The following is a 27,491-nucleotide window of genomic DNA, read 5'->3' on the forward strand; positions in this document are numbered from 1 at the left end:
TATACTTACATCATGTATATATTACATGTTATTATGAATGTTACTACATGACATATATACTTACATCATGTATATATTACATGTTATTATGAATGTTACTACATGACATATATACTTACATCATGTACATATTACATGTTATTATGAATGTTACTACATGACATATATACTTACATCATGTATATATTACATGTTATTATGAATGTTACTACATGACATATATACTTACATCATGTATATATTACATGTTATTATGAATGTTACTAAATGACATATGTACTTACATCATGTATATATTACATGTTATTATGAATGTTACTACATGTCATATATACTTACATCATGTATATATTACATGTTGATATGAATGTATATAGTATATATATTATGTAGTAACATTCATAATAACATGTAATATATACATGATGTAAGTATATATGTCTTGTAGTAATGTTGGGAGGGACGTCACGTGACTGGTTGTGTTTGGTGGCCATGTTGGGAGGGGCGTCACGTGGCTGGTTGTGTTTGGTGGCCATGTTGGGAGGGGCGTCACGTGGCTGGTTGTGTTTGGTGGCCATGTTGGGAGGGGCGTCACGCAGAGGTGGGACCAAGTCATTGCTTTGCAAGTCACAAGTAAGTCTCAAGTCTTTGCCCTCAAGTCTCGAGTCAAGTCCCGAGTCAAGACAGGCAAGTCCCGAGTCAAGTCCAAAGTCAAGACTAGAAAGTCTCAAGTCAAGTCCCAAGTCTTGCATTTTGAGTTTCGAGTCCTTTCAAGTCCTTTTAACCACAGACTAATATTTTTACACAGATTGTGTATGCTTTTAAAACGCTGTATTTATTTATTAAAACAAGTGCATTTGAAATTGCAGGGAAAAAAATAGTACTGACATTGCAATTCATAATAGCACTATTAACCAGTCATTTTAATAGTTTAAACAATTTTAAACATTTAACTCATTCCTTTACAGAATAAACACATTTGCAAAAACAAACATTAACATACTATTGGTTGTATTTTATGAAAATAATATTACCACAGAGTTGAGAAGGAGCAAAGATCTTCAATATTTGTATGTGAAAATCACAAATAAATCTTCTGGGGGAGGATGACGCCCCTACAGGGGTTTGCTTTACAAACTTTCAGCCCCACCTAAAACAAAATTCACCAGCCGCCACTGATTATGATGCATTCTCATTTTAGGCAAAGTATAAGACAATACTTTCTTAACAGTATAATTGTAACCAGGAATAAGTCTTCAAGTAACAATATTCAAATACTAACATTGTTGGGTAAGACAGCATTTGGTTTTATTCTGAATGTAGTGAAACAAATTGGTGGTTTTAGCTGATATAAAGACTTTCAGGTGTTTATATATGTTTATGTTTAAGTATTTGGCAGACGCTTTTGTTCAAAGCGACATACATAAAAAATAGATATAAAACAATCACTGTAAACATGATCATTTAAGGGAAGAATGTAGTACAAAATATCAATACAAAGTGTCAAGACAGAATAAACTCTCTGCTGCTGCAGTCTATAGGTCCCTAAGATATATAGATATCTAATGTATTCATACATTGTTTATGTAGCATGTATATATAACCTAATCATATTGTTTCTTCAACTTAAAAATAGCTGACCGTTTTTTTCCCCCTTCTGTGGGATTATATTCCCAGTTTTGATCTCGGACGTCTGGCCATTTATAGCGTATAAGAATATTATATTACTGTTAAGCAAACTATGAATAATAAAACATGTGTCCGTTATCATAGCTACACGTATGACAAAAAAGCGCGTGAAAATGAGTGGTATTCAGTGAGGTAAGATGAATTAAATTTGCTGACAGTTCATTGCTCCTGCCAAATGAATTGCACTGAGTGGAGCGGATCACCACTCCAAGATGGCGGCGCCGCGTCTCGTCTGTGCCAGTAGGCAGTAGCGCTCAATGCTGAGTCTACTTATAAGATGTCTATGGTTATAACGTTAGCAGTGAGTTTACAGCCTCACTGATTTAACTACACAGCAAATAAAAGTCATGTTACTTAGCCAATAAACGTTAGCTTACATTCAAAACTTACCCTTCTTTGTGCAACTACAAATGTCGAACGAAGTTGGAAGTTGTTGCGTCTCCGTCTGTAATATTCCAACTGCGTGATTTGCATACGGCAATTCGTTTTTTGTTGACCAAGTCGTAGTTTTTATACCCGAACGAAACCAACTTTGGCATAATTGTTTCTCACTGCCGCATTGTTTGACAACTCATGTTCGGAGGTTGTCCTGCAATTTCATTGGATGAATGCTGTGTGATGAAAACAATGTAGATCTAATTTGATTGGCTGTTGTACTGAGAGCACACACGCTGACAAGCAGCACACACGCTGATAGACAGACACGTACAAAATGAAACATACGGAGCGCTCCCAAATAAATTTTTAATCTTTAGGTTTTGGGGAAAGTAGCAAGTCATGTCAAGTCAAAAGGCTCAAGTCCAAGTGAAGTCACAAGTCTTTGATGTTAAAGTCTAAGTCGACTTGCAAGTCTCTTTACATTTTGTCAAGTCGAGTCTAAAGTCATCAAATTCATGACTCGAGTCTGACTCGAGTCCAAGTCATGTGACTCGAGTCCACACCTCTGCCGTCACGTGACCCCTTGTGTTTGGTGGCCATGTTGGGAGGGGCGTCACGTGGCTGGTTGTGTTTGGTGGCCATGTTGGGAGGGGCGTCACGTGACTGGTTGTGTTTGGTGGCCATGTTGGGAGGGGCGTCACGTGGCTGGTTGTGTTTGGTGGCCATGTTGGGAGGGGCGTCACGTGGCTGGTTGTGTTTGGTGGCCATGTTGGGAGGGGCGTCACGTGGCTGGTTGTGTTTGGTGGCCATGTTGGGAGGGGCGTCACGTGGCTGGTTGTGTTTGGTGGCCATGTTGGGAGGGGCGTCACGTGGCTGGTTGTGTTTGGTGGCCATGTTGGGAGGGGCGTCACGTGGCTGGTTGTGTTTGGTGGCCATGTTGGGAGGGGCGTCACGTGGCTGGTTGTGTTTGGTGGCCATGTTGGGAGGGGCGTCACGTGGCTGGTTGTGTTTGGTGGCCATGTTGGGAGGGGCGTCACGTGGCTGGTTGTGTTTGGTGGCCATGTTGGGAGGGGCGTCACGTGGCTGGTTGTGTTTGGTGGCCATGTTGGGAGGGGCGTCACGTGGTTGGTTGTGTTTGGTGGCCATGTTGGGAGGGGCGTCACGTGGCTGGTTGTGTTTGGTGGCCATGTTGGCAGGAAAAGCAGCAGATAAAATGCATGTTCCATGTTAGATTCCAACGTCCAGAGTTTACTACACCGTTGACTCACACAAATGTTGAAAGTTAAGGGTTAAACATAACCAAGTTGTATAATGCACCTGCCATGGTTTTTACATCTATAGTTAGCCAGAAGAATGTAAAACATTCCACATTTTACAGCATGTGGAAATACCTCATTAAATATCTGTGGACCAGCAGTCTTTAGTCGATCAGATATTTCCCCTCCCTGTGTGGTGAGACTGCTCATAACATGGGACAGTATTGTCAGTCAAAGTTGCATCAAATGTATAAGGGGGACAGTATTGTCAGTCAAAGTTGCATCAGATGTGTAAGTGGGACAGTATTGTCAGTCAAAGTTGCATCAGATGTGTAAGTGGGACAGTATTGACGGTCAAAGTTGCATCAGATGTGTAAGTGGGACAGTATTGTCAGTCAAAGTTGCATCAGATGTGTAAGTGGGACAGTATTGACGGTCAAAGTTGCATCAGATGTGTAAGTGGGACAGTATTGACGGTCAAAGTTGCATCAGATGTGTAAGTGGGACAGTATTGTCAGTCAAAGTTGCATCAGATGTGTAAGTGGGACAGTATTGTCAGTCAAAGTTGCATCAGATGTGTAAGTGGGACAGTATTGTCAGTCAAAGTTGCATCAGATGTGTAAGTGGGACAGTATTGACAGTCAAAGTTGCATCAGATGTGTAAGTGGGACAGTATTGACGGTCAAAGTTGCATCAGATGTGTAAGTGGGACAGTATTGACGGTCAAAGTTGCATCAGATGTGTAAGGGGGACAGTATTGACAGTCAGAGTTGCATCAGATGTGTAAGTGGGACAGTATTGACAGTCAAAGTTGCATCAGATGTGTAAGTGGGACAGTATTGACGGTCAAAGTTGCATCAGATGTGTAAGTGGGACAGTATTGACGGTCAAAGTTGCATCAGATGTGTAAGGGGGACAGTATTGACAGTCAGAGTTGCATCAGATGTGTAAGTGGGACAGTATTGACAGTCAAAGTTGCATCAGATGTGTAAGTGGGACAGTATTGACGGTCAAAGTTGCATCAGATGTGTAAGTGGGACAGTATTGACGGTCAAAGTTGCATCAGATGTGTAAGGGGGACAGTATTGACAGTCAGAGTTGCATCAGATGTGTAAGGGGGACAGTATTGACAGTCAAAGTTGCATCAGATGTGTAAGTGGGACAGTATTGACAGTCAAAGTTGCATCAGATGTGTAAGTGGGACAGTATTGACAGTCAGAGTTGCATCAGATGTGTAAGGGGGACAGTATTGACAGTCAGAGTTGCTAAGAATGAAAAGTTCCTAGAAGATTCCACAGGAACTGCTTGGGGTGATGTTTGCCCCCCTGGTGTGACGGTGATGTTTGCCCCCCTGGTGTGATGGTGATGTTTGCCCCCCTGGTCCGATGGTGATGTTTGCCCCCCTGGTGTGACGGTGATGTTTGCCCCCCTGGTGTGATGGTGATGTTTGCCCCCCTGATGTGACGGTGATGTTTGCCCCCCTGGTGTGACGGTGATGTTTGCCCCACTGGTGTGATGGTGATGTTTGCCCCCCTGGTGTGGTGGTGATGTTTGCCCCACTGGTGTGATGGTGATGTTTGCCCCCCTGGTGTGGTGGTGATGTTTGCCCCCCTGGTGTGATGGTGATGTTTGCCCCCCTGGTGTGATGGTGATGTTTGCCCCCCTGGTGTGGGCAGTAGGTTGTGCATCAAAGGGTTAACTCTAAGCAAGAAAATGGTCATTTGCATATTTGTACCAGGATAATGCAGCCTGAATAAGTACAACTTTGTCCCGACATTTGTGATTGAATGTTTGGGGAAAGAAGCGTAAGAAGATTCTCTCCATCAGACAATCCAGCCACTCAACACTGAGAGAAAAAGAAAAGAAAATTGTGGATTTTTTCCAATATTTTATTAAACAAACAACGACACTGAGCCCCCATTCTTTCAAATTGTCATTGTCCTGACTTTTCTTTCCAAAGGGATGAGAGCATTGAAAGGCTAGCAGTGACACAGGAGGAAGGGCAACTTCTTTTCTTCCAGTAGATAAATATTCATGCAACTTTAGAAACATCTCTGCTGAGGTCGCTAGGCTAACAAGACATTTGCATTTCTTACCAAATATTCTCCACATTCTTTTTCTCTGTGTAAATGAACAGTAAATAGACTTTGTCATGAATATGTTCAGTCTGTACAATAGAGGTACTAAAACTGTCATCATATATGTACAATTTCCTACCTACAAAGTACAACAGTTAGTATGTAATAAAATATGTAAACAAATTTGTTTTTTTGTTTTTTTGACACAGTTGACTGTGACGATAGATACATATTGACACTTTCACCATTATTCCGGTATACTCGTGTGAACAATGTTTGAGTACTGCATTTGTGTTCCTCCCCACTCCTTGGTAGAAAAGAGAACACCGAACTAAGGTAGAGTTCTGCAAAAAGATAAGAACCTATTTGAGAGATCCCATTTGGGCCGGTCCAAAAACCCGGGGAGGGACTGGGTTCTCCGACGAAGACCCACTGGGCATCATTTGAAACACTGTTGTACTGTAAGTTAGGATGACATGCATTTTACAATCATTTGCTTTTTTTCCTCAAGAGAACACTTTTTGAGACAAAGTGTGATTGACAATCAGAATAATTGTACGGAATGCAACTTCTGTCCATTTGCTCGTTCCACAGACAGAGCATGTTTTCTTGTTATTTTTCTCACCTCACTTTTTATTTTGCTCAAAGCAAAAATAGAGAAGACACCACATCTAGTATTTATAAACCATACATATTTGTTGTTTTTTTTAAAACTTGGACGATTGTATGCCTGAGCCCATCTTGTTAAGCACTACGTACGCCTTGCTTACATGCTGAGCTCGTGAGGCTTCTTGTCACCGTACAAAATAAGGTTTGTGTTTGAATGTCAAGGATCTCTAAAAGTCACGTAGATGGAGCAGGGACATACCTCTAATGTCTCTGACCAGATAGAAGAGTAAGGTCTCTAAAGTTGCCTCCTCAGTATGTAAGTGTGCTTTAATATTATAGTACATGTCATCAGTTCCTCTTGTCAGCACAGCGAAGGATCCAAATAATACCATCATTGGTCAGTTGTCCAAAGTTCTCGTAGTCCTTCTGTGGTCCCTCTCTCTCAGACGTAATACTCCTTATCCTTGTTCTTCTGCTTCTTATTGCTGCCTTTCAAGCTGTGCTGTTTGTCCTTCATGACAGCACCATTGCTCTGTACAGCTGAGTTGGTTATGTAGTTCCTGCTCTCGTCCACCTGGTAGGAGCCTTCGTCCCTGTTCCTGTACTTATACATGGCATAAAGAAGGATGAGGATGCACAGGGCAGCGGCCGCCACAATTCCGATGACCATCCCGGTGGTGCTGCTTGATTCCCGGACCACTTCTGAAGGCCCCGGCCTGACGCCTGGTTCTGTGGGAAGTGCTGTGGGTATATTACGGAACACGGTTTTGAGGTTAATCATGGGCCCCTCAGCTGGGTGCCGTCTACCTCAAACGATGTGGACAATGGAAGCAACTCTAGGTCTGGCAGATGTTTTAGCTAGCGATTATTCATTTTCCCATTCGGATATTCGGCGGGTGCATTGTGGAGGGTGGTGGTAAAGGCAGAGGTGGCGGTGGTGCGGCTCTGGCGTTTTTTGCGGTATGGCGGTAGTGATAGTCCTAGTGCGTCTGGAGACTGAAGTTTATGTCTAAAAGTCCTGGGTGAGTAGCCACCTTCAAAGCCAGACGTGGACAAGGTCTTAGTGTTACCAAGGAGAAGGTGTTGTAAAAATCTTCATCAGTGGTAGAGCGCTGGTTAGACTTGAACTCTTCCCCAGAGCCATACCCCGACATCGCCAAGCCATCATCATCATCACAATCATCGCTGCCTCGGTCCAACAAGCACGGTGCCCCCGCCTCAGTGGCCTTGGACAGGGCCTCTTTGGTGGTCTCAGTAATGGTGAGGAGTGGTTGGTGGGTTGAGGGAGTGGGAATGAAGGGAGCACGAGGATCGACAAAGGGGTGTACTATTGGATCCTCTAGAACTGGGGTGACTAAGTCAGCTCCTGGGTTCAACACAGACATCCAGAATGTTAGGTGGAGGCATGTCCATCGTGATGCCTTATAATCGCTAATTAAAAAAAACAAAGAACTTGGCACAGCACGTTGAAAAAACTGCCAAATCAAAAGGTTATCAAGCCGCAGATTTCAATCCACAGTTTGGTGCAATTTTCAAAAGGCTTAAGAAAATGTTAGGACGAGCCAGAGAAGTGAAATGTCCAATCAGCTCTAGCAATCTCAGCAAGTAGTCTCGTAGGAAATGTTCCAATTCAATTGTAAATAACTGCAAATGATCCAGACATGAATCATGGCAGATTTATCATCCAATGGCTCTCCAAAGACCTTAAACCTCTTGCTGGTTTCTCACGATACAACAGAGATAGTTACACAACTATTTCTCTGATACAGAGCTGAGGGGTCATTTGGTGATTAACGGGCCTAATGCCAACGTAGCAAAGCTGCTCAGTGCTCAACCTGGCCACATGGAGTAGTCAATGTCCAACTTCCATCCATCCATCCATCCATCCATCTATTTTCTAGCGCTTGTTCCTCCCGGGGTCGTAGGGAGGCTGAAGCCTATTTCATTCTTGCATTCATTCATGGTGTATCTGGATGTGAATTGGAGGTGGGATTGTCCCAAATCAACCTAATACTACCAGTACACTTACAAAGTAGTACAGTACAATTATAGGAATGGTACTCTAACAGTACTCCATACATTATGAGTTCTGAACACTGACAACTGTCAGTCCTGGTAGATCACATTTGTGTGAGTTTTCAGGAATAATAACCTTGAGTGTGGGCATGTAATGAATTGACCACCTCTGCAAAGACAAACTGTTTTTGATTGACTTAAACAGGAGAGAATATCGGAGTGAATTTGAGATAAGTACTTGATCCCCAGGCAAAACATTACTAGTTCTTGATGGAGAAACCCTTGTTGGCAGGCACAGAGGTTTCTGGTTGTCAAAGGTTGCACATCAGAAGGATTTTGGTCCACTTCTCTTTCCCGAAACATGTTTTGACATGGTTGCTTCGTAATTATATCAAATATAGAATATAGAAAGTTTTAGGATGAAGGTCCAGAGACTGGTGAGGCCACTCCAGGGTTTTAACGTGCTTGGTCTTGAGCCACTCCTTTGTAGCCTTGGCTTTATGGTTTGGGTCATTGTCATGCTGGAAGAGCCGTCATCAGTGTTTTGGCTGAGGCCAGCAGGATCTTGTCCAAGATTCTACAGTCAATGGCCTGGTTCAATGTGGGGAAGTCTTCCTGTGCCCTAAGCAAGGAAACAATCCCAAAGTACAATGTTTCCGCCTCCAAACACTGACTACAAGTGTGTAATCATTATTTTTTATTGGTGACTGTGGTCCAAGCTCCCTTGAAATTGATAAATTAACAAGCTTCTTCCTTGTAATTCTGGGCTGGTCCCTCACCTCTCCCGGACTCAAGTGTAACCCACACAACTGAAATCAAGCTCGGGCCTCTAAGTAATAGTGAGATCTTGTATTTTTTCCATCTTGTAATTATGCTTCCAAGAGTAGTCTCACCAAGCTTCTTGATGAAGGGATAGGGCTAATATATGTGAGGGTCAGACTGCTTGCTGTTTTGGAAGAAACGTAAGACATTTCATTGGCCTCGCTCAAGAGCAGGGGTCCCCTACCTTTTTTGGACCGGGGACCGGTTTAACGGACTGTCCGTCCACGTGTGGCAGATGAATACAGCAAAAATAAGCGCATGTAAAATATAACTCACCTTAACACTGGATTAGCGGGATCCCTGAACTCGTTGCTTTGCGATGAGATGGTCCCCGACAGGTTTATAGAGTACCATCAACCTGCCGGGGACTGCAGATGGAAATTAGCCTTTGACTACAATCTTGCACATTTACATTCTATATTTGATATTATTGTCTCATGTACCGTTGAACAAGCTTATCGGTGTGTCTAGTGGTAAAGACAAAAGTTAAGTCTGAGAAAATGTGGTTGTTTCTGAGTTGTTTATGTTTCTGTGCGACCCAGTAGCAAATGCATCTTGGATCGATGGTTGGGGACCACTGCTCCGGAGCGCTGTACCAGGTTTCACCCTTGAGCTATGGATGATTCTGAGAAAGGTGAGGAAAATGATTGTAAAAAAATGATGTATGCAAAACATATATATCGGAGGGGCCAGAATGCTACATTGACGAGTGCCGAGAAAAATGTGGAGATGTGTGCTATATGCTAACAATTGCTGACAATATGTTGGTTACCTGTTCATGAGCTTGTTTATGAGCAAATTAGCTTTTTGTAATGTTTTTTTTGCAGTGCAATATTCTGTAGCGCCCACCACGCTGGAAGAGGATTTTGCCTGCCCCTGTCTTGGTTCTTCAACCATCCAAGTCCTGAGTAGGGGGGCACTGATAATCCTATCTGCAGCCCTTACTGTACATTACAGTCTTTGTTTGCTCCTTTTTCTTGGAGCACCAAACTATTGACGTGTGTTGGATGACACATTAGCACGGAATTGGCATTTCTTTGTGCTTCCGGAGAAGCCGCATAAAGTGTACCCTCTGCAGGGACTTTTAGGGCAAGGAGTGGATGTTTGTTGTCCACTTCAGGTCCTGAGTAATAGTAGTTCCCAGGAAACTTGAATGATTTGACCTTTGGCACAATGTGGTTGGTCACAATAAAGGGTAGGAGCGGTGAGGAATCCATCGTCATCTCCACTGTCTGGGACGTGTTTAGCCATCTTTGATGAGAACCATGACTGTGGTTTTACGTACAAACTTTAGTGGCTTGACAACCGGTTGGGCTGGGATGCAGTCATTTGTGTGGGAGGAGAGGATTTGAGAGACGACACACATTCTTGGGTGCTAACTGTGTGAAGTTGTTTCTCCAAGTCTCACCTGTTTGTCACTCTCAGTTAGGAAGCTGTAGACCCACTTGAGCGGAAGGAGTTCAGAGGAGAAGAACGGAAAGCTTAAGTCCACAAACATCATCCTTGTGTTCTCCATGTTCCCCATTATCCACTGAAACCTGTTTGTCTTGTTTGCAGGTCCAACAGGTCCTTTCTAAAACTTAATGACCGTAAATGTCTGAGTAACTGTGTCCTGAGTAACTGTGTCCTGAGATGTCACATCTCATGGAGACTGGGATATTAGCATTTACAACAGCATGGGACTTCACGCATTTCCAGAGACTTGTTGAAGACTTTTAGGCAGGATGGAAAGACACCATCCTGGCCCGGACAAGCTTTTTATGAACCAAAGCAACAAAGGAGTGGCTCAAGAAGAATCCCTGCAGAATCCTGGAGTGGCCTACCTTGTCTCCAGAACTTCATTCCATAGAAATTCTAGGGATGGAGCTGAAACTTTATGTAAGTGAAAGTTTTAAAAGTGTCAGAATTTGGAGAGTCTCCGTAAAGACGAGTGGACCAAAACCTCTCCTAAGATTTGTGTAATCATGGCGACCAACTACGAAAAAAGGTCTGACATGGGATTTTGAGAAAGAAGGGGTTGGCCACCAAATACTAAGTCATGTTTTGCTTGAGGAACAAATCAGTGGCCAAATCCAAATGAGCTAGACGGTGACTAGAGCAGCTCTGTAACAAAGAAAGGGTTGATACCATGTCAATGGCAGTACAAAGTCACTTTAATGCTCACCTTTTGACAATTCCTCACCAGAAGAACACCAGACCAGATTCCTCATTAAACATGACTTAGAATACGCAAAATGAATCAAATTAGCCCGAGCATTGAGCGATAATAAGTCTTATGTTTGCGGGAGTCAGCTTTGGGACTTTGCTTTTTAGACACCTCACTTTTCCAAACCTCGATTTCATCTCTTTTATCGTACACCCAAACATCCTATTCTGTTTGCTTATAATAATAATAATAAAACATTTTTTTTAATACACTTACATTCCAAAGAAATCTCAAAGTGTTCGAGCTTCTAGGAGTTGGCTAACAGATAAACTTGCTTATACGAGGTAACAAAGTTAAAAAGGGGAGCAGGAAGTGAGGGGAGCAGTGAGCAGCAGCGGTGGCCGCGCCCGGGAATCATTTTTGGTGATTTAACCCCCAATTCCAAGCCTTGATGCTGAGTGCCAAGCAGGGAGGTAATGGCTCCCATTGTTATAGTCTTTGGTATGACTCGGCCGGGGTTTGAACTCACGACCTACCCATCTCAGGCCGGACACTCTAACCACTAGGCCACTGAGCAGCAAGATAAAAACAACAATAAATGCTAGAAGAAAACGAAAAAAAAAGGCCATATGATTTTTTTTTAAATTTAAAAGTAACTTTGAATTGTGGAATTAAGTACCCAAAAAAAGAATTGATTGATTCAGTCTCTGTGCTTCTTTTATTTTATTATTGAGTAGGACTGCAAAATAAGCCACCATGGGGACCAAAGAAGTACCAGCACCTTAATAAAAAAAGGTAGTACAAAAAGTATCCTCTGCTAATTGCCGTCTTTGCCAATGCAAGTTTTAAATACAAATAAAAGACGTGTTAAATGTTAATGTTCATTTGTACCTTTTTACATGAATTGGATTTACATGATTTCTTATGGGGAAAATTGGTTTGTTTTTTGGTACAATTGCACCTTTTTGAACGGATTACCAACTATAGCCGAGGTACCATTGTAATCGTATTTTCTCCCGGGTCATACTAATATAATGCAACATTTACTTGCCAAGTCCTGGACAACCAGGACCGACGACCATTTTCCACGCTCTTCACAATCAGTTGTCAAAAAGTTATGGACGTGAAAACATTGGACTTTGTCCTCATTTCCAAGGGTTCAGCTTTTTATCAAACGTATTCATGCAAATGTAACTTTCAAAGTTAATACTTCCTTCATTTTTTTGTCATGGCTTGGACTACAGTATGTATGCCTCTACTGTATATATGTGACAAGATTTAGCATCCCAACATGAATTGATGTTTTTCACTGTTGCTGAGAAAAGTACTTCAGACTGTGTACGTAGAAAAAACGTCTTCAATCGTTTCCCCCACTTTGATCGATGCATCAAAGGGTAAACATGGCCACATGTCCCCACAAATGTCCCCAAAAAGGGTAAACATGGCCACATGGCCCCACTAATGTCCCCAAAAAGGGTAAACATGGCCACATGGCCCCACTAATGTCCCCAAAAAGGGTAAACATGGCCACATGTCCCCACTAATGTCCCCAAAAAGGGTAAACATGGCCACATGGCCCCACTAATGTCCCCAAAAAGGGTAAACATGGCCACATGTCCCCACAAATGTCAACGTTATCCGTAAGTTGCCTTTTTTGAAGGTTAAAATCAGCATGTTAGACGTAGTTGGATGACCAAAGAATACTCATAGATGCAAAAGTTTTGGACATTAGTGTCAATGAGCCTCTTAAAATATGAAATATGGAAGGTTGTCTGCAATTTTAAAACAAAATGAATTGGCTTTACTTTGTCATTAAAAAAAGATAAACAGAGGGCCAAACAAAACAATTTGCTTGCTTAGACGCATGGAAAGCAAGAGTAGGAAGCGCGACATTGGAAATGGAACTGAACATTTGTTATGTATTCAAAGAAATGTGGGCGTAAAATCGGGAAGTGTAGCAAAGCCTGGTCTTGTCCAGCAGGTTTGGGTAAAGTGAGCGTTGAAACTGCCATTGACATTGCAAGACGTGCTGGTCACACCAACGTATACATTCACAAGTACACAACGCTATAAGTCACACTTTATTCCAAATAATGAAACATTGTTGAACAATCATTCAATTGAAAATGTCAACAAACTTGTCAATGATGCAGTTTATAAACTTTAAACTTGCGCAGGAAAACCATAGCAAAATCTTAAGTAGGTCTCATTCCAAACATCTTTTCAACTTCTGCATTTCATTTGGAACTTTTACATGAAAACTTTCTTTCACTCATCCTCTCTACATGTTTTCTTTCTGTGTACATCCTCTCTACATGTTATGTTTCTGTGTGCATCCTCTCTACATGTTATCTTTCTGTGTACATCCTCTCTACATGTTATGTTTCTGTGTACATCCTCTCTACATGTTATGTTTCTGTGTACATCCTCTCTACATGTTATGTTTCTGTGTACATCCTCTCTACATGTTATGTTTCTGTGTACATCCTCTCTACATGTTATGTTTCTGTGTACATCCTCTCTACATGTTATGTTTCTGTGTGCATCCTCTCTACATGTTATCTTTCTGTGTACATCCTCTCTACATGTTATGTTTCTGTGTACATCCTCTCTACATGTTTTCTTTCTGTGTACATCCTCTCTACATGTTATGTTTCTGTGTACATCCTCTCTACTTGTTATCTTTCTGTGTACATCCTCTCTACATGTTATGTTTCTGTGTACATCCTCTCTACATGTTTTCTTTCTGTGTACATCCTCTCTACATGTTATGTTTCTGTGTACATCCTCTCTACATGTTATGTTTCTGTGTACATCCTCTCTACATGTTATGTTTCTGTGTACATCCTCTCTACATGTTATGTTTCTGTGTACATCCTCTCTACATGTTATGTTTCTGTGTACATCCTCTCTACATGTTATGTTTCTGTGTACATCCTCTCTACATGTTATGTTTCTGTGTACATCCTCTCTACATGTTTTCTTTCTGTGTACATCCTCTCTACATGTTATGTTTCTGTGTACATCCTCTCTACTTGTTATCTTTCTGTGTACATCCTCTCTACATGTTATGTTTCTGTGTACATCCTCTCTACATGTTTTCTTTCTGTGTACATCCTCTCTACATGTTATGTTTCTGTGTACATCCTCTCTACTTGTTATCTTTCTGTGTACATCCTCTCTACATGTTATGTTTCTGTGTACATCCTCTCTACATGTTATGTTTCTGTGTACATCCTCTCTACATGTTATGTTTCTGTGTACATCCTCTCTACATGTTTTCTTTCTGTGTACATCCTCTCTACATGTTATGTTTCTGTGTACATCCTCTCTACATGTTATGTTTCTGTGTACATCCTCTCTACATGTTATGTTTCTGTGTACATCCTCTCTACATGTTATGTTTCTGTGTACATCCTCTCTACATGTTATGTTTCTGTGTACATCCTCTCTACATGTTATGTTTCTGTGTACATCCTCTCTACATGTTATGTTTCTGTGTACATCCTCTCTACATGTTTTCTTTCTGTGTACATCCTCTCTACATGTTATGTTTCTGTGTACATCCTCTCTACTTGTTATCTTTCTGTGTACATCCTCTCTACATGTTATGTTTCTGTGTACATCCTCTCTACATGTTTTCTTTCTGTGTACATCCTCTCTACATGTTATGTTTCTGTGTACATCCTCTCTACTTGTTATCTTTCTGTGTACATCCTCTCTACATGTTATGTTTCTGTGTACATCCTCTCTACATGTTATGTTTCTGTGTACATCCTCTCTACATGTTATGTTTCTGTGTACATCCTCTCTACATGGTATGTTTCTGTGTACATCCTCTCTACATGTTATGTTTCTGTGTACATCCTCTCTACATGTTATGTTTCTGTGTACATCCTCTCTACATGTTATGTTTCTGTGTACATCCTCTCTACATGTTTTCTTTCTGTGTACATCCTCTCTACATGTTATGTTTCTGTGTACATCCTCTCTACATTTTATGTTTCTGTGTACATCCTCTCTACATGTTATGTTTCTGTGTACATCCTCTCTACATGTTATGTTTCTGTGTACATCCTCTCTACATGTTATGTTTCTGTGTACATCCTCTCTACATGTTAAGTTTCTGTGTACATCCTCTCTACATGTTATGTTTCTGTGTGCATCCTCTCTACATGTTAAGTTTCTGTGTACATCCTCTCTACATGTTAAGTTTCTGTGTACAGGGCGTCCCAAAAGTCACATCCAATACAACCAGAACATGGCATCAAATTATTCTACTTTCCGGACTATAAACCGCACCGGTACTACGACCGCATCTACAAGTTTTTGTAAAAGTAAAATCAAATAAATAAATAAATGTACATACTCTATATATACTCTAAGCCGCAGATATAAATCGTATGTTGTGAAATGCAATTTTGTAAATGTTTATTCACATAATTATTTTCAAACGGTGCCTGCAACACGGCTGGGTTCAAGATGTTTACCAGGACTCTTTTTCCTTGCACTTTGTCAACACTTGGTTGAACATGGATCATTTTAGCACTTGTTTGATTTCTTTGCCTCACCCAGTTCATCATTTATCCGTTAGCGAAGAAAAATCCATAGATAAGCTGCACCTTTGTATAAGCCGCAGGGTTCAAAGCGTGGGAAAAAAAGTAGCGGCTTATCGTTTCAAATTTGGATGAATGATAATTAAGTACAGGCAATTATTTATTTTCATAATTTAAAAATAAAGCTAAAAGAATGGCCATTATTTGAAGAAAAATGCAATTTTATAGTCAGACTGTTCGACAGGGAAGTTTAAAAAAAATACTTTTGATTGAATGCATTTATTTTTGCATCCCTGAAAAAGGATATAGTCACGTTGTATTATTTATTCCTTTTACTTTGTCAACACTTTGTTGAACAATCTCTTAAAGTGGATCATTTTAGCACTTGTTTGATTTCTTTGCCTCATCCATTCCGTCATTTACCCGTCAGCGTGAACAAATCCATAGATAAGTCGCACCTTCGTATAAGCCGCAGGGTTCAAAGTTTGGGGGAAAAAAAAGTAGCGGCTTATCGTCCAGAAAATCGGTAAATACACTTTCAAATTTGGATTAATCATAATTAAGTAGAAAAAATGGCCAATATTTGAACAAAAATGCAATTTTCTAGTCAGACTGTTAGAAAGGGAAGTTTAAAGAAAAAGTTTTTTATTGAATGCATTTATTTTTGCATCCCTGAAAAAGGATGTAGTCACGTTGTATTATTTATTCCTTTTACTTTGTCAACACTTTGTTGAACAGTCTCTCAAAGTGGATCATTTTAGCACTTGTTTGATTTCTTTGCCTCATCCATTCCGTCATTTAACTGTTAGCGTGAACAAATCCATAGATAAGCCGCACCTTCGTATAAGCCGCAGGGTTCAAAGTTTGGGGGGAAAAAGTAGCGACTAATCGTCCAGAAAATCGGTAAATACACTTTCAAATTTGGATTAATCATAATTAAGTAGAAAAAAATGGCCAATATTTGAACAAAAATGCAATTTTCTAGTCAGACTGTTAGAAAGGGAAGTTTAAAAAAATGTTTTTTATTGAATACATTTATTTTTGCATCCCTGAAAAAGGATGTAGTCACGTTGTATTATTTATTCCTTTTACTTTGTCAACACTTTGTTGAACAGTCTCTTAAAGTGGATCATTTTAGCACTTGTTTGATTTCTTTGCCTCACCCAGTTCATCATTTACCCGTTAGCATGAACAAATCCATAGATAAGCTGCACCTTTGTATAAGCCGCAGGGTTCAAAACGTGGGAAAAAAGTAGCGGCTTATCGTTTCAAATTTGGATGAATCATAATTAAGTACAGGCAATTACTTATTTGCATAATTTAAAAATAAAGCTAAAAAAATGGCCATTATTTGAACAAAAATGCAATTTTCTAGTCAGACTGTTAGACAGGGAAGTTTAAAAAAAATATTTTTAATTGAATGCATTCATTTTTGCATCCCTGAAAAAGGATGTAGTCACGTTGTATTATTTATTCCTTTTACTTTGTCAACACTTTGTTGAACAGTCTCTCAAAGTGGATCATTTTAGCACTTGTTTGATTTCTTTGCTTTATCCATTCCATCATTTAACCGTTAGCGTGAACAAATCCATAGATAAGCCGCACCTTCGTATAAGCCGCAGGGTTCAAAGTTTGGGTAAAAAAAAAGTAGCGGCTTATCGTCCAGAAAATCGGTAAATACACTTTCAAATTTGGATTAATCATAATTAAGTAGAAAAAATGGCCAATATTTGAACAAAAATGCAATTTTCTAGTCAGACTGTTAGAAAGGGAAGTTTAAAAAAATGTTTTTTATTGAATGCATTTATTTTTGCATCCCTGAAAAAGGATGTAGTCACGTTGTATTATTTATTCCTTTTACTTTGTCAACACTTTGTTGAACAGTCTCTTAAAGTGGATCATTTTAGCACTTGTTTGATTTCTTTGCCTCACCCAGTTCATCATTTACCCGTTAGCATGAACAAATCCATAGATAAGCTGCACCTTTGTATAAGCCGCAGGGTTCAAAACGTGGGAAAAAAGTAGCGGCTTATCGTTTCAAATTTGGATGAATCATAATTAAGTACAGGCAATTACTTATTTGCATAATTTAAAAATAAAGCTAAAAAAAATGGCCATTATTTGAACAAAAATGCAATTTTCTAGTCAGACTGTTAGACAGGGAAGTTTAAAAAATATATTTTTAATTGAATGCATTCATTTTTGCATCCCTGAAAAAGGATGTAGTCACGTTGTATTATTTATTCCTTTTACTTTGTCAACACTTTGTTGAACAGTCTCTCAAAGTGGATCATTTTAGCACTTGTTTGATTTCTTTGCTTTATCCATTCCATCATTTAACCGTTAGCGTGAACAAATCCATAGATAAGCCGCACCTTCGTATAAGCCGCAGGGTTCAAAGTTTGGGTAAAAAAAAAGTAGCGGCTTATCGTCCAGAAAATCGGTAAATACACTTTCAAATTTGGATTAATCATAATTAAGTAGAAAAAATGGCCAATATTTGAACAAAAATGCAATTTTCTAGTCAGACTGTTAGAAAGGGAAGTTTAAAAAAAATATTTTTAATTGAATGCATTTATTTTTGCATCCCTGAAAAATAATGTAGTCACGTTGTATTATTTATTCCTTTTACTTTGTCAACACTTTGTTGAGCAGTCTCTCAAAGTGGATCATTTTAGCACTTGTTTGATTTCTTTGCCTCATCCATTCCATCATTTACCCGTTAGCGTGAACAAACCCATAGATAAGCCGCACCTTCGTATAAGCCGCAGGGTTCAAAGTTTGGGGGGAAAAAAGTAGCGGCTAATCGTCCAGAAAATGGGTAAATACACTTTCAAATTTGGATTAATCATAATTAAGTAGAAAAAATGGCCAATATTTGAACAAAAATGCAATTTTCTAGTCAGACTGTTAGAAAGGGAAGTTTAAAAAAATGTTTTTTATTGAATGCATTTATTTTTGCATCCCTGAAAAAGGATGTAGTCACGTTGTATTATTTATTCCTTTTACTTTGTCAACACTTTGTTGAACAGTCTCTTAAAGTGGATCATTTTAGCACTTGTTTGATTTCTTTGCCTCACCCAGTTCATCATTTACCCGTTAGCATGAACAAATCCATAGATAAGCTGCACCTTTGTATAAGCCGCAGGGTTCAAAACGTGGGAAAAAAGTAGCGGCTTATCGTTTCAAATTTGGATGAATCATAATTAAGTACAGGCAATTACTTATTTGCATAATTTAAAAATAAAGCTAAAAAAAATGGCCATTATTTGAACAAAAATGCAATTTTCTAGTCAGACTGTTAGACAGGGAAGTTTAAAAAAAATATTTTTAATTGAATGCATTCATTTTTGCATCCCTGAAAAAGGATGTAGTCACGTTGTATTATTTATTCCTTTTACTTTGTCAACACTTTGTTGAACAGTCTCTCAAAGTGGATCATTTTAGCACTTGTTTGATTTCTTTGCCTCATCCATTCCGTCATTTACCCGTTAGCGTGAACAAATCCATAGATAAGCCGCACCTTCGTATAAGCCGCAGGGTTCAAAGTTTGGGGGGAAAAAAGTAGCGGCTAATCGTCCAGAAAATGGGTAAATACACTTTCAAATTTGGATTAATCATAATTAAGTAGAAAAAATGGTCAATATTTGAACAAAAATGCAATTTTCTAGTCAGACAGGGAAGTTTTTAACATTTTGTTTGATTGAATGCATTTATTTGTGCATCCCTGAAAGAATGAAGTATTATTTAGTAGGAGAATGTGATAGAAGACTTTCGGGAGACCCTGTAGCATCGCAGGCTGAGCTTGAAACTGCATCAGTGGCAAACAACTGAAGGAGAGGCGAGTCGTCAACTTACATCGACATTTTGCCCGCATGAATTTGTCAGGAAAGAAAAGGATATAGAAAATAAAAGTTGTATAATGGATATCCACTTGTATCAACATGACAGTACAGGAGGCAACAGCACACACATCCACGCCACAAAACAGAAAAATAAACACCATCCTTCTCTTCTTAGATTTCTCTGGCTAAATAATTTCTGTCTTGTTTTTACAAAAGAAAAAGAGAAAATGGACATAGCTAAAATCTATTCCCGTTCCAGTGTTATTACTAGACTCCCGTGGAGCAGAATGAGTTCTAAGACGAGGGAGCAGGTGAAGAAGGGGCGGGGCCTATGAAGATGTTACATAGGAAATGGTGCTGATGAGGGTGAGTGTGTAAGTCAGTTGCCATGTCCATGTAAAGGCAGAACGAGGCGGTCGGGCGGCAATAGAGCTTTTGGCTGTAAGGAAGGGATGGGATATACAAACAATGAGCATATACATGCCCATGATATACAAACAATGAGCATATACATGCCCATCTACAGAAAGAAGTCTAACACTGACAGCTCTGACAAACCCTAAACTGCAACTTTTTAGCCATGCAATTCTTGGGCTTTTCTTCAGGAAATATGCATGAGTTCATCGGACGCACCTTTGCAAATGTCAACATGAGCACAAAGAGCATCTACTTAGAAGGGAACTGCACTTTTTGTATTTCCTTTTATTGCGCCCGTCACTCACCATCCTTCTGTGAGACAAGAACACACCTCTTGCTCTTCTATGTGCCTTCTAAACATTCAAAAACTGCTAGTACCAGGCGGCTAACGATGCAAGTAAAAAAAAACCCACATTGTTTACATGCCGTGTATATTAACATAGAGGAAGTAGTCGCCTTGCTCACAGGTGCTACATCTCGCATCTTACCTGTACAGGAAGTACAACTTGGAAAATCCACTCGCTACCAACTTAAAAAACTACAAAAAAATAGTCACACTTTTTCCACATTCTGTTATGTTGGCGACTTATTCCAAAATGGAGTACATTCATTTTGTCCTCAAAATTCTACACACAACACCCCATCATGACAATGTGAAATTTTTTTTCTTTTTCTATTTTGGAAATGTATTAAAACAAATAAAGTACAACAAAATCACATGTATGTAAATATTGTCAGCCATGGCTCAATACTTTACTATACTGAACACAAATAGAAATGCAACACTTTTGTTTTCGCTCCCATTTTGCAGGAGTTGAACTCAACACAAAAGACTCATTCCTCTCAAATATTGTTGTGGCTAAATCTGTGTTAGTGAGCATTTCTTCTCTGCCAAGATAACCCCTCCCACCTCACATATCAAGATGCTGATTGAACAGCATGAATATTGCACAGGTGTGCCTTAGGCTACCACAGTAAAAGGCCATTCTGAAATGTGCAGTTTTGCTTCATCGGGGGTCAGTGAAGCATTCAGTATCTGCTGTGACGCATCTCCTTCGTCCATGACATACCATAGCCTCACCCCCACCATGGGCCTCTCCACTCGCAAGGTTGACATCAGCAAACGGCTCTGTCTGCCACCTGCCCTGAACGGTGAAAACCAGGATCCGTCGGTGAGGAGAACACCTCTCCAATGTGCCAGACGCCATCCAATGTGAGCATTTTCCCACCGGAGTGGGCCACGACGATGAACTGCAGTCCGCTCAAGACCCCGATGAAGACGACAAGGTTTCTCGCAGTTTGCGCAGAAATGATTTGGTTATGCGAACCGATTGTCGCAGCAGCTGTCCGGGTGGCTGGTCTCAGACCATCATGGAGGTCCTGGGTGGGTGTGGTTACACGTGGTCTGCGGTTGGGAGGCTGCCAAATTCTCTATAATGCCTTTGGAGAGAGCTTATGGTAGAGAAAAGAACATTCTACAGCTCTGGTGGACATTCCTGCAGTCGGCATGCCGACTGAACGCTTCCTCAAAACTTGCCACATCTGTGCTTTTTGTGCTGTGTGATAAAACTGCACATTTTATCGCGGCAGCCTGAGGCACACCTGTGCAATAATATAAGCCACCAGGAGCGAGCGCCTGGTGGCTGGGCCTGTCCCCATGGGGCCCGGCCGGGCACAGCCCGAAGAGGGAACATGGGTCACCCCACCAATGGGCTCACCACTCATGGGAGGGGCCATAGAGGTCGGGTGCATTGTGAGCTGGGCGGCAGCCGAAGGCAGGGCACTTGGCGGTCTTATCCTCGGCTACATAAGCTAGCTCTTGGGACGTGGAACGTCACCTCGCTAAGGGGGAAGGAGCCTGAGCTAGTGCGCGAGGTAGAGAAGTTCCGGCTGGATATAGTCGGACTCACCTCGACGCACAGCAAGGTATCTGGAACCAGTTCTCTCGAAAGGGGCTGGACTCTCTTCCACACTGGCGTTGCACGCAGTGAGAGGTGACGAGCTGGGGTGGGATTTATTGTTGCCCCCCCGGCTCAGAGCCTGCAGGTTGGAGTTCAACCCAGTGGACGAGAGGGTAGCCTCTCTCCGCCTTCGAGTGGGGTGACGGGTCCTGACTGTTGTTTGTGGTTACGCACCAAACAGCAGTTCAGAGTACCCACCCTTTTTGGATACACTCGAGTGCGAACTGGAAAGTGCTCCCCCGGGTGATTCCCTTGTCCTACTGGGGTACTTCAACGCTCATGTTGGCAACGACAGTGAAACCTGGAGAGGCGTGATTGGGAAGAATTCCCGCCCGAATCTGAACCCGAGTGGTGTTTTGTTATTGGACTTTCGTGTTTGTCACAGATTGTCCATAACGAACACCATGTTCAAACATAAGGGTGTCCATATGTGCACTTGGCACCAGGACACCCTAGGCCGCAGTTCCATGATCGACTTTGTAGTTGTGTCGTCGGATTTGCGGCCTCATGCTTTGGACACTCGGGTGAAGAGACGGGCGGAGCCTTCTACCGATCACCACCTGGTGGTGAGTTGGCTGCGATGGTGGGGGAGGATGCTGGACAGACCTGGCAGGCCCAAACGCATTGTGAGGGTCTGCTGGGAACATCTGGCAGAGTCTCCTGTCAGAGAGAGTTTCAATTCCCACCTTCGGAAAAACTTTGAACATGTCACGAGGGAGGTGCTGGACATTGAGTCCAGGTGGACCATGTTCCGTACCTCTATTGCGGAGGCGGCTGATTGGAGCTGTGGCCGCAAGGTAGTTGGTGCCTGTCGTGGCGGTAATCCTAGAACCCGTTGGTGGACACCGGCGGTGAGGGATGCCGTCAAGCGGAAGAAGGAGACCTATTGGATTCTTTTAGCTCATAGGACTCTGGAGGCAGTGGACAGGTACCGACAGGCCAAGCGATGTGCGGCTTCAGCGGTCGCGAAGGGCAAAAACTCGGACATGGGAGGAGTTCGGGGAAGCCATGGAAAACGACTTCCGGATGGCTTCGAAGCGATTCTGGACCACTATCCGCCGCCTCAGGAAAGGGAAGCAGCGCACTGTCTACACCATGGATGGTGTTCTGCTGACCTCGACTGCGGATGTTGTGGATCGGTGGAAGGAATACTTCGAAGACCTCCTCAATCCCACCAACACATATTCCTATGAGGAAGCAGTGCCTGGGGATTCTGTGGTGGGCTCTCCTATTTCTGGGGCTGAGGTTGCTGAGGTAGTTAAAAAGCTCCTCAGTGGCAAGGCCCCGGGGGTGGATGAGATCCGCCCGGAGTTCCTTAAGGCTCTGGATGCTGTGGGGCTGTCTTGGTTGACAAGAATCTGCAGCAATTCGTGGACATCGGGGGCGGTACCTTTGGATTGGCAGACCAGGGTGGTGGTTCCTCTCTTTAAGAAGGGGAACCGGAGGGTGTGTTCCAACTATCGTGGGATCACACCTCAGCCTTCCCGGTAAGGTTTATTCAGGTGTACTGGAGAGGAGGCTACGCCGGATAGTTGAACCCCGGATTCAGGATGAACAGTGTGGTTTTCGTCCTGGTCGTGGAACTGTGGACCAGCTCTATACTCTCGGCAGGGTCCTTGAGGGTGCATGTGAGTTTGCCCAACCAGTCTACATGTGTTTTGTAGACTTGGAGATGGAATTCGACCGTGTCCCTCTGGAAGTCCTGCGGGGAGTGCTCAGAGAGTATGGGGTATCGGACTGTCTGATTGTGGCGGTCCGCTCCCTGTACGATCAGTGTCAGAACTTGGTCCGCATTGCCGGCAGTAAGTCGGACACGTTTCCAGTGAGGCTGCCCTTTGTCACCCATTCTGTTTACTTTAATGGACAGAATTTCTAGGTGCAGTGAAGGCGTTGAGGGGATCTGGTTTGGTGGCTGCAGGATTAGGTATCTGCTTTTTGCAGACGATGTGGTCCTGATGGCTTCATCTGGCCAGGATCTTCAGCTCTCACTGGATCGGTTCGCAGCTGAGTGTGAAGCGACTGGGATGAGAATCAGCACCTCCAAGTCCGAGTCCATGGTTCTCGCCCGGAAAAGGGTAGAGTGCCATCTCCGGGTTGGGGAGGAGACCCTGCCCCAAGTGGAGGAGTTCGAGTACCTCGGAGTCTTGTTCACGAGTGAGGGAAGAGTGGATCGTGAGATTGACAGGCAGATCGGTGCGGCGTCTTCAGTAATGCGGACACTGTATCGATCCGTTGTGGTGAAGAAGGAGCTGAGCCGCAAGTCAAAGCTCTCAATTTACCGATCGATCTACGTTCCCATCCTCACCTATGGTCATGAGCTTTGGTTCATGACCAAAGGGACAAGATCACGGGTACAAGCGGCCGAAATGAGTTTCCTCCGCCGGGTGGTGGGTCTCTCCCTTAGAGATAGGGTGAGAAGCTCTGTCATCCGGGGGGAGCTCAAAGTAAAGCCGCTGCTCCTCCACATGGAGAGGAGCCAGATGAGGTGGTTCGGGCATCTGCTCAGGATGCCACCCGAACGCCTCCCTAGGGAGGTGTTTAGGGCACGTCCGACCGGTAGGAGGCCACGGGGAAGACCCAGGACACATTGGGAAGACTATGTCTCCCTTTATATTAGTGTTGAGTGTACCTGTTGCAAAAAGACTTGAGGCTGCCACAGGTGCATCAACAGGTGCATCAACAGGTGCATCAACAGGTGCATCAACAGGTGCATCAACAGGTGCATCAACTAAGTATTAAAGAAAGCCTGTGAATGCAGTTTTTTTTAATCTACTTTTAATACATTTTCAAAATGAAAGAAAACAACTTTTTCACATTGTCACCATGGGGTATTGTGTGTAGAAGTTTGAGGCCAAAAATGAATGTGTTCCATTTTGGAACAAGGCTGTGACATAAGTGAAGTGTTGTGAATACTTACGGGCTGTAAACAAACGGAAAGCAGAATGTTTCATTATTCAAAGAGTGTGGAACATTCTGGAGTTAGCAGCTCAGGCTAGCTCAAGTTAGCAGCTCAGGCTAGCACAAGTTAGCAGCACAGGCTAGCTCAAGTTAGCAGCACAGGCTAGCACAAGTTAGCAGCTCAGGCTAGCAGAAGTTAGCAGCTCAGGCTAGCACAAGTTAGCAGCACAGGCTAGCTCAAGTTAGCAGCACAGGCTAGCACAAGTTAGCAGCTCAGGCTAGCAGAAGTTAGCAGCTCAGGCTAGCACAAGTTCTAAACTAAATATCACATCACAGTCAGAAGTTTGATGTCTTACTTTCAGCAATAGTGCGACACAGTAAACTTATTTGATGTTGTTGTGTTGACAGAAGTAGAGAACTGCTTGTTGTGCCTTCTTTCAGATCCAAAGTGTTACAAAAGTTACAATAATGAGTCAAATGAGCAAAGTATGAGAAGTGATCGTCATTGTGCTCGTTACTTACTTCTTGTGCTCGTTACTTACTTCTTGCATTCATAGACAGACTACATTGTTGTTAGCCACCTCTTACTAGCAGTCTTTTACTCTTTAGAATGCACAGAACAGGGAAGACAAATGTGTTCTTGTCTCAAAGAGGGATTGTGGGTAATTATATAAATATAATTCACTTATTGTGGGTAATTATATAAATATAATTCACTTATTGTGGGTAATTATATAAATATAATTCACTTATTGTGGGTAATTATATAAATATAATTCACTTATTGTGGGTAAGGGGCAACATTACCCCCCAAAAAAGTGCAATTGCCCTTTAAGGTCAAATTTGGGACTTGAGCTTAGTTTTTAATCTCATTTGTAAAGAAAGCACGCATGTGAAGGAGAACACAGAAGGTAGTTAGGACTAGTTAGGACTAGTTAGGAGTAGTTAGGAGTAGTTAGGAGTAGATATTAGGAGTAGTTAGGAGTAGTTAGGAGTAGTTATGAGTAGTTAGGAGTAGATATTAGTAGTAGATAGGAGTAGTTAGTAGTAGTTAGTAGTACAGGGTGTCCATACAGTGTCTTTACCAGGAAAACAAATGTGTTACAAAAACAATTGATGAGATATATTGATCAGATATGTTCAATGTATCAACCTTTGTAACCCTATCTTATGTTGTGTACCTTTGTATCTTATGTTGTGTACCTTTGTAACCCTATCTTATGTTGTGTACCTTTGTAACCCTATCTTATGTTGTGTACCTTTGTATCTTATGTTGTGTACCTTTGTAACCCTATCTTATGTTGTGTACCTTTGTATCTTATGTTGTGTACCTTTGTAACCCTATCTTATGTTGTGTACCTTTGTAACCCTATCTTATGTTGTGTACCTTTGTATCTTATGTTGTGTACCTTTGTAACCCTATCTTATGTTGTGTACCTTTGTAACCCTATCTTGTGTTGTGTACCTTTGTATCTTATGTTGTGTACCTTTGTAACCCTATCTTATGTTGTGTACCTTTGTAACCCTATCTTATGTTGTGTACCTTTGTAACCCTATCTTATGTTGTGTACCTTTGTATCTTATGTTGTGTACCTTTGTAACCCTATCTTATGTTGTGTACCTTTGTATCTTATGTTGTGTACCTTTGTAACCCTATCTTATGTTGTGTACCTTTGTAACCCTATCTTATGTTGTGTACCTTTGTATCCCTATCTTATGTTGTGTACCTTTGTATCTTACATTGTGTACCTTTGTAACCCTATCTTATGTTGTGTACCTTTGTATCTTACATTGTGTACCTTTGTAACCCTATCTTATGTTGTGTACCGTTGTATCTTACATTGTGTACCTTTGTAACCCTATCTTATGTTGTGTACCTTTGTATCTTACATTGTGTACCTTTGTAACCCTATCTTATGTTGTGTACCTTTGTATCTTACATTGTGTACCTTTGTAACCCTATCTTATGTTGTGTACCTTTGTATCTTACATTGTGTACCTTTGTAACCCTATCTTATGTTGTGTACCTTTGTATCTTATGTTGTGTACCTTTGTATCTTACATTGTGTACCTTTGTAACCCTGTCTTATGTTGTGTACCTTTGTATCTTATGTTGTGTACTTTTGTATCTTACATTGTGTACCTTTGTAACCCTATCTTATGTTGTGTACCTTTGTATCTTATGTTGTGTACTTTTGTAACCCTGCCTTATGTTGTGTACTTTTGTAACCCTATCTTATGTTGTGTACCTTTGTATCTTACATTGTGTACCTTTGTAACCCTATCTTATGTTGTGTACCTTTGTATCTTACATTGTGTACCTTTGTAACCCTATCTTTTGTTGTGTACCTTTGTATCTTATGTTGTGTACCTTTGTATCTTACATTGTGTACCTTTGTAACCCTATCTTATGTTGTGTACCTTTGTATCTTATGTTGTGTACTTTTGTAACCCTGCCTTATGTTGTGTACTTTTGTAACCCTATCTTATGTTGTGTACCTTTGTATCTTACATTGTGTACCTTTGTAACCCTATCTTATGTTGTGTACCTTTGTATCTTACATTGTGTACCTTTGTAACCCTAACTATGTAGCAAGGTTGTTTCAGTTGACAAATACAACTATGTTGCAACGTTGTGTACAAGTCACTTTTAAAGGACATGTACGTATAAACAAGGTTGTATCAATGACTTGTGCCTGCCAAGCTTCCTGACACCATGGATGACACCATTACTACCATGGATGACACCATTGCTACGATGGATGACACCATTGCTACCATGGATGACACCATTGCTACCATGGATGACACCATTGCTAC

General features: G+C 41.5%; 2 protein-coding genes across 5 annotated transcripts in view; one reads left to right on the forward strand and one right to left on the reverse strand.

Moving 5' to 3' along the window:
- The window catches only part of dio2 (iodothyronine deiodinase 2), a 46,697-nt gene extending 35,768 nt beyond the window's left edge, over positions 1–10,929 (forward strand). Inside the window, exons 3-4 of the mRNA XM_062034742.1 lie at positions 9,394–9,482; positions 10,406–10,929. Coding sequence (XP_061890726.1) covers positions 9,394–9,471 — 78 coding nt within the window. The 3' untranslated portion in view covers positions 9,472–9,482; positions 10,406–10,929. The remainder of the gene's footprint in view (positions 1–9,393; positions 9,483–10,405) is intronic.
- nrxn3a (neurexin 3a) overlaps positions 5,200–27,491 on the reverse strand; it is a 462,182-nt gene continuing 439,890 nt past the window's right edge. For 2 of the 4 annotated variants that reach the window (XR_009824241.1, XR_009824240.1), the window contains exons 24-25: positions 19,409–19,834; positions 6,789–7,376 (exon numbers count right to left, since the gene is read on the reverse strand). Coding sequence is in view for 2 of the 4 variants with exons in the window: in XM_062034732.1 (XP_061890716.1) it covers positions 6,453–6,751 (299 nt within the window). In the remaining 2 variants the exon portion in view is untranslated. Of the gene's footprint in view, positions 6,752–6,788; positions 7,377–19,408; positions 19,835–27,491 lie in introns of those variants that run through there. The other 2 variants (XM_062034732.1, XM_062034731.1) reach the window with 1 other exon arrangement.

Source organism: Entelurus aequoreus, linkage group LG23 (assembly GCF_033978785.1).
Source record: "Entelurus aequoreus isolate RoL-2023_Sb linkage group LG23, RoL_Eaeq_v1.1, whole genome shotgun sequence".
NCBI lineage: Eukaryota > Metazoa > Chordata > Actinopteri > Syngnathiformes > Syngnathidae > Entelurus > Entelurus aequoreus.